The 15,951-nt window shown below is 32.2% G+C and overlaps 2 protein-coding genes across 4 annotated transcripts; both read right to left on the bottom strand.

The window, feature by feature from the left end:
• Positions 1–29: 29 nt before the first annotated feature.
• Positions 30–3,422, bottom strand: LOC129312057 (amino acid transporter AVT6A-like). Its single transcript, XM_054954619.1, has 5 exons — positions 2,748–3,422; positions 2,223–2,375; positions 1,897–2,100; positions 789–1,254; positions 30–384 (listed from the first exon to the last, which is right to left on the bottom strand). Exons 1-5 carry the CDS (start codon positions 3,145–3,147, stop codon positions 246–248), a joined length of 1,362 nt encoding a protein of 453 aa, XP_054810594.1. The 5' UTR covers positions 3,148–3,422; the 3' UTR covers positions 30–245.
• Positions 3,423–10,340: 6,918 nt separating this feature from the next.
• Positions 10,341–15,062, bottom strand: LOC129312100 (transcription factor bHLH49-like). 3 transcript variants are annotated; one of them, XM_054954681.1, is made up of 9 exons: positions 14,712–15,062; positions 13,167–14,458; positions 12,846–13,073; positions 12,693–12,758; positions 12,525–12,593; positions 12,165–12,236; positions 11,869–12,069; positions 11,391–11,518; positions 10,341–10,923 (listed from the first exon to the last, which is right to left on the bottom strand). In XM_054954681.1, the coding sequence occupies exons 2-9, from the start codon at positions 14,001–14,003 to the stop codon at positions 10,920–10,922; spliced, it is 1,605 nt and encodes a 534-aa protein (XP_054810656.1). In that variant the 5' UTR covers positions 14,004–14,458; positions 14,712–15,062; the 3' UTR covers positions 10,341–10,919. The 3 variants fall into 3 exon arrangements, with proteins under 3 accessions (XP_054810656.1, XP_054810655.1, XP_054810657.1); XM_054954680.1 differs by having other exon boundaries at positions 13,167–15,062; XM_054954682.1 differs by having other exon boundaries at positions 11,431–11,518; positions 13,167–15,062.
• Between the last annotated feature and the right edge of the window lie 889 nt (positions 15,063–15,951).

Genomic DNA, 15,951 nt, shown 5'->3' with positions numbered 1-15,951 from the left:
AAAGCCAAAGAAACGATATGCAAATGAAATTAGTTAAATCACAGCACCAAAAAACCACGCAATATAATTATTTATTTAATCGAATTCTTACAATGCAAGGAAAAACAAACAAGTTCTTTGTCGTTCGATTCCGCAAATGAGTAAACTCTTGATCTCAAAACTCACTCTATGGTCAGAGGCCATGAAAATGTTTGTTCCAAGAAAATGGTCTCATCTGTCAACGCTGACCGAGCCAATACGAGTGATCATTCATGAGGATCAGCATTTTTGCTAAAGATAGCATTAACATTGCTGTATATGGCCACCACATTTGAGAACACAGCCAGCACAATCATGACGATAGATAAAACCTTATCTTTCTTTGTTGCAATGCCATTAGGATCCCTGAAAGATGGCAGAAACAGGGACATCAGTAGGAGAGTTGATGCAGCATTGAAGTTTGAAGCACTTAAAATACGGCAAGATTACTACAATGAAGTCAGGCATATTAAAGATAAGTACACCAAACCAAATATTGATAAATGCTGAAGCGTGATGTATAATCTCTACGCCTCGAAAGGGTCTAGTCTCTAACCATTCAACTAGGAAGTATCCTTGGTGCTCACCCTAGGAAATACCTTAGTTATTTCTGAGGATTCCAATAAGGTTAATCATAATGCTTGAAAGCATAAATTCCCTAACATAAAAATAAATATCTAGGCGACGGCTCACACATAACATGAACACAACATGGTCACCATTACAAGATGACTGGGAAAAAGAGATTTGAGGAACCGTAAAAATCTTACCTTAGGGCAATAACAGCAGGAAAAATGAACCCTAGGCAAACAGTAGCAGTTGCTCCAGTGAATTGGAAAGCATCCCAAATGCTAGGTATAAAATTTGCCGCCACATATATAAAAGAGATGAGTCCAGTTGTGATCAGCACAAACCTAACATTATCCAAATCCATTGACCTAGCTGAAGGGAAAAGTAGATCATCTAAATTGAAGCGCAGTGAGAAGAAGATAACTGGGTAAACAAGCATGAGGTGAAGAGCATAGCTGATGCGAACAATGTCATTGAACAGGCTGCCGTAAGGGATGCCAAGGTCAGTATCAAAGTTGGCCAGGACGTCATCAAGAGTTGATTCACCAAATAAAAGAAACCCAAATAAGGCCGTAAATATATAGATGCTAGAACATAGGGCCAGAGATGCACGCACTACTTTTTGTATCAAGGAAGAGTCTGCCAGCTCATTGTCTATTGTATGCACTGCAAGAGACATAACTTTGATGAATCACATCCTTCCAGCACTTAAAATTGCTCGGCGATATTGTTTGTTCAATGAAGAATATAAATAATCTTGCAGGCATGATATTGAGGGAAAAAGAAAAACAGAGAGACAGAGAGAGAGAGAGAGTTCTGAAGGTAATTTGTGTTCGATGGTAATAGTAGAGAGGCAAATAAAGCATTAGTCTAGATTTAAATTGGCTTTTGATAGAAAAAGGCATAATTAAGCAAGAACCACTGGTATAATCAAAATGGAAAATAAAAAAATATAAATATAAAACAAACAGAAATTTATAAATTTGAGTATATTCTGTACTCCCAAGCAATTAACACTGAAATAAAGGTGCTTTACACTTCATGTCTTTTAAGCTGATTATGCATCTCAAATCTCAACAAGACGTCAAAAAAATTCAGCAAGGAAACCCGTGCTAGTTGCTACTAGGACTTAGATCTACAGCAAAATGTGAACCAAAATAAAAAGCAGTGGGAAAAATTGGTTTTATCCTTCCTCTTAACCTCAAGTTCAAAATCTATCATATGTTGTTGAATTTCAACTTGAAAATTTTTACAACCATAAGAGCACTTGAAGATTTGTAAATTCCAAGTTACATTCAGGTGGCATACCATTGTAATGGCAGACAAATGCTGTCACAAGAACAGGGGTTGCTGTAAAGAGCTTCCATGCAGATGTAAAATCAGTAACATTAGGAAGCAACCTGGGTCTGGCAATGCTACCATTAAACAATTTTATAAATGTTATCCCTGCAGTTATGACTATAAATACAATTGCCAGGGCCACTGCTAAAGCGGAAGTGTATTTCAAAGAATCTGCAAGCATAGAAACAGGTTGCAGGTTATTGACAATAACAAATCAATGACCACATATCATGTTTGACTTAAAAAGACCATGTTGTGGTTGAGTGGTTCGCAATAAGCAGAAAGGAAATTACCTATCCGCTTGAAGAATGCCAAAGGAGCAAATACAAATACGGTTGCCACCAGGAGAATAAAAGTACGCCCAGTCCACCAGTATTCGCCAAACCATCCTTCCAATACACCAGAATGATGAGTTCCATTTGAAGATGTTCCAGATAGCACATCACCTTGTAATCAATTAGCAGACCAATCCAAACAAGTTTAGTCCTTAAAACTTATGTAAAGGAATTTCTAATACTAGAGAATCCCAAAGTTCTGTGAAGCCAAAGTACAACCATTTGCAATCATATAAAAAAATACTCCAAATTCTATGAAGCCACAGTACAACAATAATCTGAACAAGTATTACTGATAACAAGACTTGATTCATGATCTGAGAATATCTAGTTACTACCTGCTATCAATACCCAGAATCACCCATATTCTTTATTCTAGGATTGGGTATCCTCCTTCTATGCAACGGTATGATTTCCAGAAAAGTGGGAACGGAGGAATGCAATTACTTAAAGAACAACTCATCAATAAAAAAAATGCATTACCGATTATGATCATGTAGACGACGAGAATCCCGAAGTTGTTAAGAAGAACGCATATCTGAAAAGCCCATCTTCCAACACTTCCAAAGGCATATCGCATCACCTCTCCATAGGTCCCAGCCTTCCCTATTCTGCTAAACCTTATCAGAATCTCCAAGGAAGTCTCAGTAAGCAACGCAAGAAAGACTATGGCGATAATTCCCAAACCCAATCCCAGAACTTTCATGGCAGCAGGTAAGGCCATAATTCCAGCCCCAATAATGGTGGTAGATAAATTGAACACTGACCCACTAAAAGATGCCCCCTGAGAACCCACATCTTTCTGATTGACTAGCAGAGGAGATTGCTCCTCAACAAGTATCTTCTTTCTTCTTGAATCGTTCTGAATGTTCTGATGAACCATCGTTATGAATGCTTCTCCTTTTCCTTCCGCTTCTTCTCTTTCTCCTTTTCCTGGAAGTATATATGACAGCACTTTCTTCCAGAAAGCTATTCGTGTACAAATTGTATAACGTTTATCAATGCCAAGCTAGCGCTCCTATCCAAAATCGTGAAGAAGATAGCTGTAAACAAGCCCCCAAAAAATTAAAAAAAAAAAAATCTGTTGTGATACTGATAGCTCAGTCTGGGAACGGAAAGTCGACAGTAGAAATTATTTTCTGTTTCATTTCTGGGTTGTGAGGAACCATCCATTCTCAACATGGAAATTTCAGACTTGTCGATGACCCAATATTTACGAGAATATTTTGTTAATAGATATCATTTTCGAAATTAATTTAATAATGAAAAACAATGATTAATTCACTTATATTTACCACTAATAATTGAAACATGTAAACCCTAAAGCTACTGCATTGTGATACTGCTATTTATCTTCTAGCTAGAAGTAAACCAATGTAATTTTTTTTATAAGATTTAATTAATTAATTAATTACATAATAAAATTTTGTTTAACATTACGAGCCGTAGTCTCTTGGATTTTGTTTATTGATCTGAGTCAGCGATGCGCTGGAAAAATAGAAGAACGTGATTCATAAGGAAAAGAAATATATAAATAAATAAATCAAGATTTTTACCTTAAAACCATCTGAAATGAAAATTTAATTTCTATTTAGAATTTTTTAAAGGAGAAGACTTAGATAATTAATCTTATATACTTAATATATTTTTAATTAATTAATCAAAACAAATGGATTATAATTAATAACAAGTGCTTGTTATAAAATAAATAATATATAAATAATTTACATGCCTTAATTTAATTAAAAATAAGCATCTTAATTATATAATTTTTTATTTTAAAATGATATTTTTAATCATTTTTTTATCATGACATATTTATTTGTAATCCTAAATTGTAATCCATATATGATATATCAATGTAAAATAGATAGTAAACTACATTATTTATTAATTATAAATAGTACAACTCATTAGAATTTGTAAGAAAAAGAGGAAAATATAGGCTAACGATCTAATTTTTTTAATTCTTGTAATATCAATCTAGCCTGACGTGAAGATTTGACTTAATGAATCATAATAACTATAAATATATCATAATTATTAATCAATATATCAACTTAAAATATAAAATTATAACAAATCATATTATTTATCCTATTATTAATATATTTGAAGTATAATCATAAATATAATTATAAAAAATCATAAAATATAAAAAATATTATTTATTAATTGATATAATACATGACTTCACAAATAATATAAAATAATTCTAGTTTGAAAATATAATATACTACTCTCATATAAAGTTAGGAAACGGGCAATGTCGAGTCGAATTGGGCAAATGAGTTACGGGCTAACCTGCAGGCTAGTCCATGTGAGCTGACATTTTTGTGAGTTGGGTTGGGCCAACTCGTCAAATAAAACGGGTTGAAAAATCTAACCTAACCCATTTTCGGGCTAACCAACTCATGGGCTGGCTCGCAAAAAATTATTAATTTTTTTAATAATTTAAAATTTAATATATATATATATATATATATTTTCATAATTTAAAGCAAATTAGGTATTAAAAAATTTGTAAATAAATAAAATAAATATAGAATTCAATCAAAGAAATTTATTTTACTAGATTTTTACTATCAAGCATCTTCTCGTCTAGGTGTGCTATCTTTATCACCGAGAAAGAAAATTTAAATATAAATCCATATTATTTTTCTCAATGAATTTATATTTATAATTTTAATTAATAGATCTTATGAGATTAATAAATAATATATATTTAAAATATTTCTATAAAAACTAATAAATCATCTTCACAAACTATAATAAAAATTTTATTTGCAAATTGTAAAAAGAATTTATAGTATATTTCAAATGTATAGAATATATTTGAGAGCCTTAAATTATATATTTAAAAAATATTATCATTATTATAGTTTATAAAAAGATATAATGTAATAAAAAATAAAAAATTATTTTTTAAAATATGCTAGCCCGTGGCCAACCTGTTTAGCCTGCTAATTTTGCGGGTTGGGCTAACCCAATTTGTTTTAAAAAATGAGTCAATTTTTTCAATCCAACTCGTCAAATTATGCAAGTTAAACTGGCTAACTTTGGCTCAACCTATTTTTTGACTCTAGGGTCAACCCTTATGAGCCAACCTGTAACATCCTGATTTTTATATAATAAAGAAATTGTGAAATTTAAGTTTTGAGGAAAAAAAATGATAATAATAGAAATTTATATTATTTGAGGTTATTTAGAAATGATATTATGGTTAGGTATTTAACTATAAATTTAAAAATTTAAATTTAAAATCACATAAGCAATATTTAGTTAAGATATAATACATAAATAATTTTTTTATGTGTGCTAAAAAAAAGAGAAGGTAGAAGGAACAAAAAAAAGGGGGGTGGAAGGTTGTTGTTTTTAAGTCCCACATTAGTTAGATGAGAGAAGAGAAGAGGTGCCTTCATCTATAAAATGGAGGGGGTGTGTGCATTAGGAAGCATGAGAGGCTAAGATGTAATTTAGAGAAAATCGTAACTTTTGGCCCAAAGGTTTGAATAATTAAATTCAAACCTATAGTTTTTTTTAATATAATTTGGGGACCACAATTCTATTTTTATATTATTTTTCTCTTTTTCTCTCATGTTGCTCGGCGTTTTCTCACAAGGGGAGATTATTTTTTTTTCTTCAGGTATGTTCTAACTTTTTTTGTTTAGATTAGCATTTAAAAATTTATTTAATTACAAAATTAATTTTATAGTTATTTTCTAAATAATATTAGCTTTCTAGTGATATGATTATTTTGTAGGATAGAGTAAATATTCTGATTAAAATTTTTCTATAGGATAGTTAATCTGATGATATGATAGAGTAAAAATATAGGTTAAAACTCTTAGGGATATAATAAATAGTATAGAATATTTTCTTGAGATCGAAACTCATGTTTAAGAATTTTTGAGTTAAAATTTAGATCTATATGGTTGAATTTATATGGAATCTGAGATGTAGGGATAAAGATTATTAAATATTTATTTAAATATGAATAGGTATTTTTGAGGTTATAGAAAGGTGATTTGAGGCTTCAGGATAATTTTAAAATTTTTAATTTATTTTTGGATAAATTTTTAGAATATAGAAGGATGAAATTGTGATACTAGAAGTGAATTGAGGATAAAAAAAATAATTTATTAGGGTACGAGAATTTTAGAAAAGAATTTGGGAAGTTAAATGAGGCATAAATCTTAAATTAGTGTTAATATGGATTATAGATCTAAGACTTTCTAACTCTTTAAATTAGAGTTATTTATTTTAATGTAAAATTAATATATAGTATTGTGAAATAATTATGTAGATTATATTGACAAAGATAGTGGTGAAAAAGGAGTTGTGAAGGGGAACTTGTTATTCAAGACATAAGGTAACCATTATTAATGTGTTGTGATGGGTGTGTTTGTAAATGGTTATGTGTTGTTTTGTTGTTTGGGAAAAATTATGAATTATTGAAAATAAATACTGTATATACTTGTTTGAAATTATTGCCAAGTGAGTTAAAAAATTTATTTTTGTTTATCATGATGAGATATTATTGTTTGGATATATTCCTGTTTGGATATTTGAATGATGCATGACTTGTCAGGGTATTTAATGTATGGTGTTAATGGAAATTTCTGTTTGGTTAATTATTACCACGTGGTAAGCCCTCATTGAACCCAATGAGTGGCGTGTCGCTTAGTCTAACTCACCTTTGGCCGGGTGATTTGGCGTCCGAGCATGGCGAAAGAAGGATATAAGGTGCAGTCATACAAATTAAATACTTATTTGGTTTGTTTGGAAATATGGTTCGATTAAATGTTTTTATGTGCCCACTTAGCAATCGCATGATTAGTTACATCCGCATGCATCATTACATATTAATTTTTGATTACTGGGACTTTTAAGTCTCATTCCCCGTGGTTAATATTTTTACAGGAGCGAGTCCGGCCAAAAAAGCACCAGAAGTGTAATTATGGTGTATGAAACACCATCTTTTACGTTGCCTCTTATTTTGAATTATACAATGTATCTTGTGCCAACTTAGGACATATCTTCTTTGTGGAGCATGTAAACTTTAATCCTTTTTATTAAATGCATTTATATGTCCAAGAGGATTATGTCTGTCTCTTTTAATTCATGATCTGATTTGAATAACATGCTATGAGGATTATGTCTGTCCCTCATGGTTTTAATTACTTTTTGAGATATTTTAAGACCTGTGGTATATTGTCTTGGATGTATCATGGTAGAAATTTTTCTACCATGATAAGGGTTCAATGAAAAAAAAGAAAGTAAAAAAAAAAAGATTTGTTGAATTAATAACTTGCGAATAATCGGTCTGTAAATTTCAGGGTGTTATACAACCCTTATAAGCCTGGGCCATAAAGGCCTAAGACCTTAAGTTTGATTTTTTTATTTATTTTTTGAGGCTCAACCCTTATTTAAAGGGCTCAGGGTCAGGTTTGTAAGCATTATATTAAAAAAGTTTAAAAAAAATTAAAAAAATAATTTTGCTAGTTGGGCTAACCCAATTCGTTTTAAAAAATGAGTCAATTTTTTCAATCCAACTCGTCAAATTATGTAAGTTAAACTGGCTAACTCACGGGCTCAACCTATTTTTTCGGCTTTAGGGTCGACCCTTATGAGCCAACCCTTATAAGCCCGGGCCATAAAGGCCTAAGACCTTAAGTTTGATTTTTTTTTATTTATTTTTTGAGGCTCAACCCTTATTTGAAGAGCTCAGGGTCAGGCTTGTAAGCCTTATATTAAAAAGTTTAAAAAAATTAAAATAAAATTAAGCATGACAAATTAATTAAAATATTCTTAAATTAAAAAAATCAAAATTTCCATAATCTCTTAAACATAAAACAACACATTTAAAAGTCTAGTAATAAAATTTAAATCTTGATTAAAAAACAATTCATTTTTTATAAATACACAAACATAATAATTATAGAAAAATAAAAAATATCAAAAATTTTATACTATACACTAATATTTATTAAATTATATTAAATTAATTATAGAATAAATTAAAATTAATAATAATATAATGCTTGTAGGATCAGGGCTTCAGGCGAGCAAGTCTTTAGCTTCAAACGTATGTTCCACCAAAAATAATAATAATAATATAATAGGGCTTAAAGGGCCTGAGCTCGAGCCTAAACTTTTTTTACAAAATTTATCAAGACTAAACTTTCAAACTTAATTATTTTTAAAAAAAATTAAAAGTCTGAATTTCTATTTAAATAAAAGATCGGCTCTTATTATTTACTCTATTTTTATTTTTTTTAGTATAAAAAATTGTGTCACATAGATTACAAGTACTATTATAGATTTCAGATCCAACATGATTATAGACATTCATTGGGGGGCAAAAAGACAGTCGTTGAATAGGAATGCTATTGTACATAGACTCACATTGAATACGATACATTGATTCCAATCTAATCAAGGATTAGAAATCAAGAAGTCAAGAACTAATAAAAAATCCCCCGTGCGAGGGGTTAAAGAAAAATTTATTTTTAAATAAAAATGTTCTTAACGTTCCATTTATCATTGAAGAGAGAGAATATTATAAAAATGCAATATTAAAAAATATTTTATTAATAAAATTTTATTTTCATCAAAATATTTTATATTTTGAGGAGTTAAATTTTTTTCAAATATATTTTATACATTGGGATAGAAGGTTTACTTCATGAGCATAATTATAAATTAAAAAAAATATAATTTTGAGTTCTGCGTTTTTTTGTGTATTCTATGTTCCTATATTTTTGTTTTCTTAAAACACTGAAAAAAATACAAGGACCTATAATAAAAATTGAGCATAGTGTAGAAATTTAAAGTTATATTTTTTTTTATAAATTATATTCCTACGGATACACACAATTATAAGTTTTTGTGTTATAATAATTATAAAAAAACATAATAAAACGTTAAATAATCTTTTATGGCAGAGAAAACAGTATTGTCACTGTACAAGGAACGGTAATTTTAATGCAATTTACAAAAGGTAAGATTTTACTAGATGACTGTGTTACATAGAACGCACGTAAACAATTTATTATAGATGTAGATCATGACTTCAATCAGTCTACCTTACAAATTTCCAAGAGCCGTTTGTAAAGTTTTAAAATTTTTGTTTAGGCATTTGAGGATTTTTTTTTTAAAAAAAAATTCTAAGTCATCTTAATTTATACCACTTTCAAGACAATTTTGCATTCAATAAATCTTCCTCTGTTCCACAACGAACATAATTTAGGTTGGAAAATTGTTTAGAATGTGACATAAATTGAGGTATTACATTGGAAAATGAAGCTATAATCAAAACTCGAGAGCGGATATTTGATCATGCAGTTGAAAAATTAGGGTTTTGCACTTTGCAATATACCACTTATAAATTCCATGTGATATAAATGATGAAAAAGAATGAGTGTCCAAATTAGGTCTTAAAATATTAAATTAATATCAGTTAAATTCTCAACAAATTATTTTTAAAAATAAGTTAAAAATATCAGGCCAAAATTTTACAAATTCAAAAATTTCAATTGAAAATAAATATTTAAATATCAAATATAATTTTTTTTTATTATAACAAAAAATTTATTTGTAACCATTTAAATTAATAATTGTAATTAATTTTGTAAAATCAAGAACCTAATTATTATTATTTAATTTCTTTAAAATCTAACTGTTATTCTCTCAAAAAGAATTCCTTTTCAATTGCAATCACATCAGAACTAGTACTATACTGAACTACAGCCTAAAAATAAATAATACAATCATGCGGCTCAGAATACTTAAATGAGTGGCACTATCATAGATGACCTCCTGAAAAGTTTCTGTATTGCCACCCTAAAATAAATCTTTTTTTACAACGAGCAAATCGAAATGTAAAATATCTATCATATCCCCATTATCATTACTCAACAGTACTTGTTTATTTTTATTCTTGTTTTAATATACAGGAATAAAAGACATTTAATATCCACAAAATCACCTTTTCTTTTTTTTCATTCCATTCCCTTCTCTGTTCTATATCCCATTTCATATATTATCCCAACCCATATATGAAAGAATGAGATATAGCCAGAAAACTAGGTCAGATCAACATTACATTATGTGCGAGCAGCTACCTCAAAACCATGACCTGATTTTGAAGAGATACACTTCACTAGAAATTTTAAAACTTGAGAGAGAGAATGGAGAGGTGAAACCTCACTTTTGTAGCATCCATGTGACAGAAGCTGATCTCACCTCTTATTCACATCCTGTTTTCAAACTTCAGAAGATCTTAGATCCATGAGGATTTTGCATTAACAAGGCAAAGCTCTGCATTAGTACCTCCTCCTTCTTGCAATCTAACTGACTTTCCATCTTTACATTCTTGAATCAAAATGCATATATACTTAGCGAGCAAAACCTGCTTCTGTGGAGGCACTAACACTCATAAACATATATGCTTTATATGTATTTTCATGCTTCCAAGAAAGAAAATCTATGAATACTTGTCTACTTCCTCTAACCTAAACTTGGCCTTGCCTTCCATGTTTGGCAAGTCAGAGGAACAACTGTCAAGTCCCATCTGACTACACACTAAAAGAGATGCAATGTTAGACTGGACATCACGTTCATAGTTCAACTTTCATCTCACCTGCTGCTGCATTACCTGTCAGAACATAAGCAAGTTGCTTTAGTTCATGAAAATGTAACTTCCATATGCAGTGTCATTTGGTCCGTGAAAATTTTAATTTTAATTTTTTTTTTAATTAGAAGGGCAGACACTAGCGACCTGAGATTATAAGCACGATCGAACCTGCAATCTCAAGCTTACAAGGGAGTTTGCATGCCACTAGGCTACAAGATCATTAAAAATTAATCTTCCAAGTAGTCAAAAATCAATGTAAAATAGAGGGGGGGAAATGCAGGGTGCCACATCACACTATTTACAAAACATTATACAGTTTGGCTTATCCTGAACTCCGTACAAGTACACAGGGCCCACTCTATTTTTTATCATAAAAAAGGTTAAAGATGAAATATATGAAAAACAACATTCCTATTTATTTAAGGCTCCAACAGCACATGTTCAAAATCCTTCATTTATTTTACAGTCAAATTAAAATTTCCACATACCAAATATCACATAAAGGCTTAGTTGTTGAGGAAAATATACCATCTTCCTCTTGACTACTCGGTGGAGCAGTTTGTGCATGGCTCATCTGTACAACATTGTGCAGTTCATCCTCCCACATCTCAGGTAGCTTTCGTGAATTGAATCAAAATATGCACATTAAGAATGTAAAGCAGAGTTAGACCAACCAAGTGAAAATAAGAGTTATTTCACAGAAGCTTGCAGAAATTGCTGTGTTTGCATAAGGCCACTGTAACACAATTTTTAAGCTACGTTGATTGATGATACTCTACGTCACTCTCAAGCTGTGAAGTCTATTGCAAGGGATTTCTGTTTATTAATTGTGATTTTAACTAATTTTAAGTGTGCAGCACCAACCAAATATGGGGAGTTTGATTGAGCTAAACAACAACTAAAAAATGAAAAACTAAAAAAGAAGAAGGTGCAAGTGAGGTTAAACTTTCAGCAATGGATCAATACCTGATTAGGATCCTTGAATCCTCCAACCAAGGGAGTTAGCTGTGGATGAATGGTTCTTCGAAGTATATCAGATGAGTTCGCTATGCAAGGAAGATTTGACGGTAGAAGGCCTGGTTGAGACAGATGTAAAGGAGGAAAAACCATTGGCATTTCTGGAGAAAACCTCAATGCTGATGAGGGGCCAGGCCGTTGCTGAAGCATCTGACAAAAAATTTTGGATTGCACAAAGGTCAGTCAGGGATGGATCAATGAGTAAAAAGTTTTACCTCATGGCTGCACACATTCTAAAATCTTACATCTTTAGCAACAAGTCCTTCAAGATTAAAATCCAGCCGTGAATTTACGGTTGCAAGTTTCATAGACAAAAACTGCCAAAAGAAAAGAATTTTGGGTCAACTTCAATAGGTTCACAGGTAAGCTAATGGAAACACCACTTGTATATAAAGGATATTGATATATGTAAAACATACTTGTTGGAGTTTGTCTTATTTATATTCACAATCTTCCAAAATGAAGCCATCATGAACGATCATTCAATACATTGTTAACAGTCATAAAATGCGGAAGCAGGACCAAAAATACAGGAAAAATCAGCAAGATAATTCAAGAGTTACTGAGTGAGCAAAAAGGGAGGATAACATAGCTTTTACACCTACCTCAACCTGTCGTTGAAGTGACTGTACATAGTTAATGATTTCATCTAGCATAACCGCCTTGCCTGTCACCTGGGAACAGCAACAGGCTTACATGTTAAAGAAAGCGACTCTAAAATCCTGTAAGGATATAACTAAGAAGCTTTCAAAGTTACAAGATTTAGCAGTCACCTTGCTGCATCCAGGTACAAGGTCTTGAAGAAATTTCATCCTTTCACTGATCTTTTCCCTCCTTACCTACAGTTAATATCTATCTAATGTAAAATACCTCATCCAAAAGTATGTTCCATTTCTTCACATCGTAGGTAATATTAAACATCTTACTCTCTCAGCAAGGCTATGGCTATTCGTTGCTTGACCCCTGCGAGCCCTGACATGTATGTATTCCTCCTTTGGTGGGTCAGAAGCTTGAGAGCCCTGTTTGGTATCCTTCCCAGAAGTCTTGGCCGTTGAAGTTGGTTGCTGGTCTCCCTTCTGTTGGCCCTCAGGGTTGTCCATCGCAGCCTCGCTTGGCGGCTCAGAACCTCCATTGGCTTTTCCATTATCAGAATCCTACCAAAATTAACCAGCGAATATATAAATATAATCACACAGATAAGGGGAAAATAGTTACATATGTACATAGAATACAGCTCAAAATTATACCTGCCCACTTCTTTTCCTTTTTTTTGCGTTTAGTCCTTTGTTAGAAGGTTCTCCGCTAGTACCCTCCAACATCTGCACATCATTTTGACCACCACTACCACCATCACCACTTGATTCTGCTCTATCAGACTCATCAGTTGACCTGCCAATAGCTTGTTTTGCTTCATCGTGAGAAGTTACTAGGCTTTCACTTCTCTTGTGATTCTTGAGTGGACTTCCTTTAGCAGCCAAATTTTGAACAGATGGAGACACATCTTTTGCAGCTTCACCAACATCCAGATAACTTTCTTGAGATAGTGCTCCATGTGCTGATTTTAACCCATGGCCTGCAAGAGCATCCCGTCCAGAATACAGACCCGTCGAATGAGGAATCCCAAATGAGTTCACCATACTGCCAAAATTTCCTCCATTGAACTGACTGAAGCATGAGAATCTTGCAGCTCGCTCAATAAAGGAAGAATCAGTGGGAGTCTGAGACAAACTCTGTGGGAAGATTGTTGTTGGTCTGTTTGGTAAGAAAGCATCCATTTTCAAAATAGAACTTGTTGGGTTCCAACCCATTTCAAGTGTTCTATCATGAGTAGCTAAGGCGAGGCCATCTTTTCTATTTCCAGTTGTGCATGAGGAGCTAACATTGTTCTGCACATTGATGTCACATGACCCTAAGTTTTGGGAACTGATGGGATGATCCCAGAAGCTCGGAACATATGAATCCACCAAACCCACTGATGTGTTTGCAAGATTAGGAACCACAAATCTCCAATCCGAGGGCATACTAGATGAATAACTCATGTGATCCTCGTTTCCATCTATCTCAAAACTCTCTTTGTCACACATATCCAACTCCCCTGAACAAGTACACCAAAGCAGCCTCTAGGAGAGTCTCTGTTATGATTCCTTGAGAACAACTAAGAAAAACAGAGAAAATCTGACGAAAGAACCTTCAAAAGTGATAAAGAGAGGAGAAGTAACAGAAATGAACTGAGAAATTAAATCTCTTAATCCAAACCAGACTGACCCTGAGCTGAATTCCGGACAAGCCTTTAAACCACAGTTCTTTTGAAAATGATAGAACAAAGCGACTTGTCGAAGTCTGAATCCATCCAAAAGAGGGGTAAAAGTTGATGAGTATACGAGGCCAGTTCACAAGGGAAGAAGCAGGTTGGAGAGAGATCAAGTGCGCACTTAATGAGCTGAAGAATTGGAAAAGCGCCGGAACGAGACCCCAAGTACCAAAAAGATTTACTAAAAGCTCACACGACTTTGGCAGCTACCATTTCCAAAGCTAACCACTGAACTTGAAGTACCGAATTTCATAAAGAAGCCAACCCAAGAGAGAGAGGCAGAAAAAGACCGTTCAAAGGAGAGCTAGAAAAAGTCTAGAGAGTATAGACGCAGTCAATTAAGCAAAATAAACATTGATTACAGCTTAATAAATACCCATTCAAACCCTAGTCAGAGTTGCAGAACCCAACTCTGAAAAAGAGAGGGGGGAGAGAGGAGAGAGAGAGAAACACCCAGCTAAAAGCGGGAAGAGAAAGATACCCATTTATGATTCGGTGCTACTTTTGGTACTCTGGCCTCCATTAACGCCTTTTCACTCAGCAACTTTATTGAATTCATTTTGGGCTTGATCAAACTCTTCCAGTTTCTAGCTAACAAGCCTGTGCTGTGCTTCTGTTCAGTCTCAGACAAGCGAGAGAGAAATTCAAAGGTGGGAATTTTTTTTCCTTCTGGTGAGAAAAGGGAAAAGTGGAAGGAGAAAGTAGAAGAGAGGCTCCCAAATGAAGCAAAGTCTGCATTTGAAAGAGGGAGGGAGAGAGGAGAGAAGAGAAGAAGAACGGCAAAGTCCCTGCATTTATACAGAGTCTACATCAAAATAAGCGCTCTTGATGATTAACCACCGCCACTGCTGCTGTAGAATGAAGTGATGCTATATTATAACCCATTTCCCTCCCAACCTTGCCTCCTCAACTTTCGTAAAATAATATTTAAATATTTAATATTTACATATATTTATATTTACTAGTTACTACTGCCTAATCAAGTCATGATTTCTATTTATTAAAACGTTATAATTTGTAAAATTGTTAACAACATGCTGTTCTTTTCAAATATAAGGTATATCACTGTAGTGCCTGGAATTCTATGATGCGACATACTCTTATCCTATTTACAAAACAGAAAGAAAGTTAATTTTGACCTCATTAGGCACTCCGTTTTTTTTTTTGTTTTTTTTATCGTTATTAAATGTTAAAAATTATTTAAAATAATTATTTTATCCTTGTTAAAGGTAGAAATGTAAACTTATTAAATTTTAAGATAAAATTAATGAAGTTTAAAGTTAAATTTAATTTTGATAAAATATATTAAAATTAATTTATAAATAAAATAGAGTATGAGATAATTACCATTAGGTGTAGATGTTGGTGTTGGTGGGAATGGTCATGATATTTAGAGTGTGAATACAAAAAACACTTTTTAGAAAAACTATCTCCCAATTAAATTCAAAAATATTTAAATATGAGTTACTTAGATAGCCATATAAAAAGAATATATGACGTAAGTCATATAGTTTTAAAAGAAATTAATATTTTTTTTCTAAAATATTTCTCGAGTATATCAAAATTACATGCATCCTATCTGATAAATAATTGACAATTATTGGTAGTATTAAAGAAAAGTAAAATTAGAAAGGAGAAAAAATTGAAATCTTAAATACCTAACAGTTTTTTGTTGGTTGGTATGTTTAGTTAAAAATGTCTTATATTTAATGGGAGAAATT

This window comes from Prosopis cineraria, unplaced genomic scaffold (assembly GCF_029017545.1).
Source record: "Prosopis cineraria cultivar Desert tree isolate PC_DT_omini unplaced genomic scaffold, ASM2901754v1 PC5, whole genome shotgun sequence".
Taxonomy (NCBI): Eukaryota; Viridiplantae; Streptophyta; class Magnoliopsida; order Fabales; family Fabaceae; genus Prosopis; species Prosopis cineraria.
Note: the sequence above shows the minus strand (reverse complement) of the source record. Positions and strands in the feature narration are given on the sequence as shown.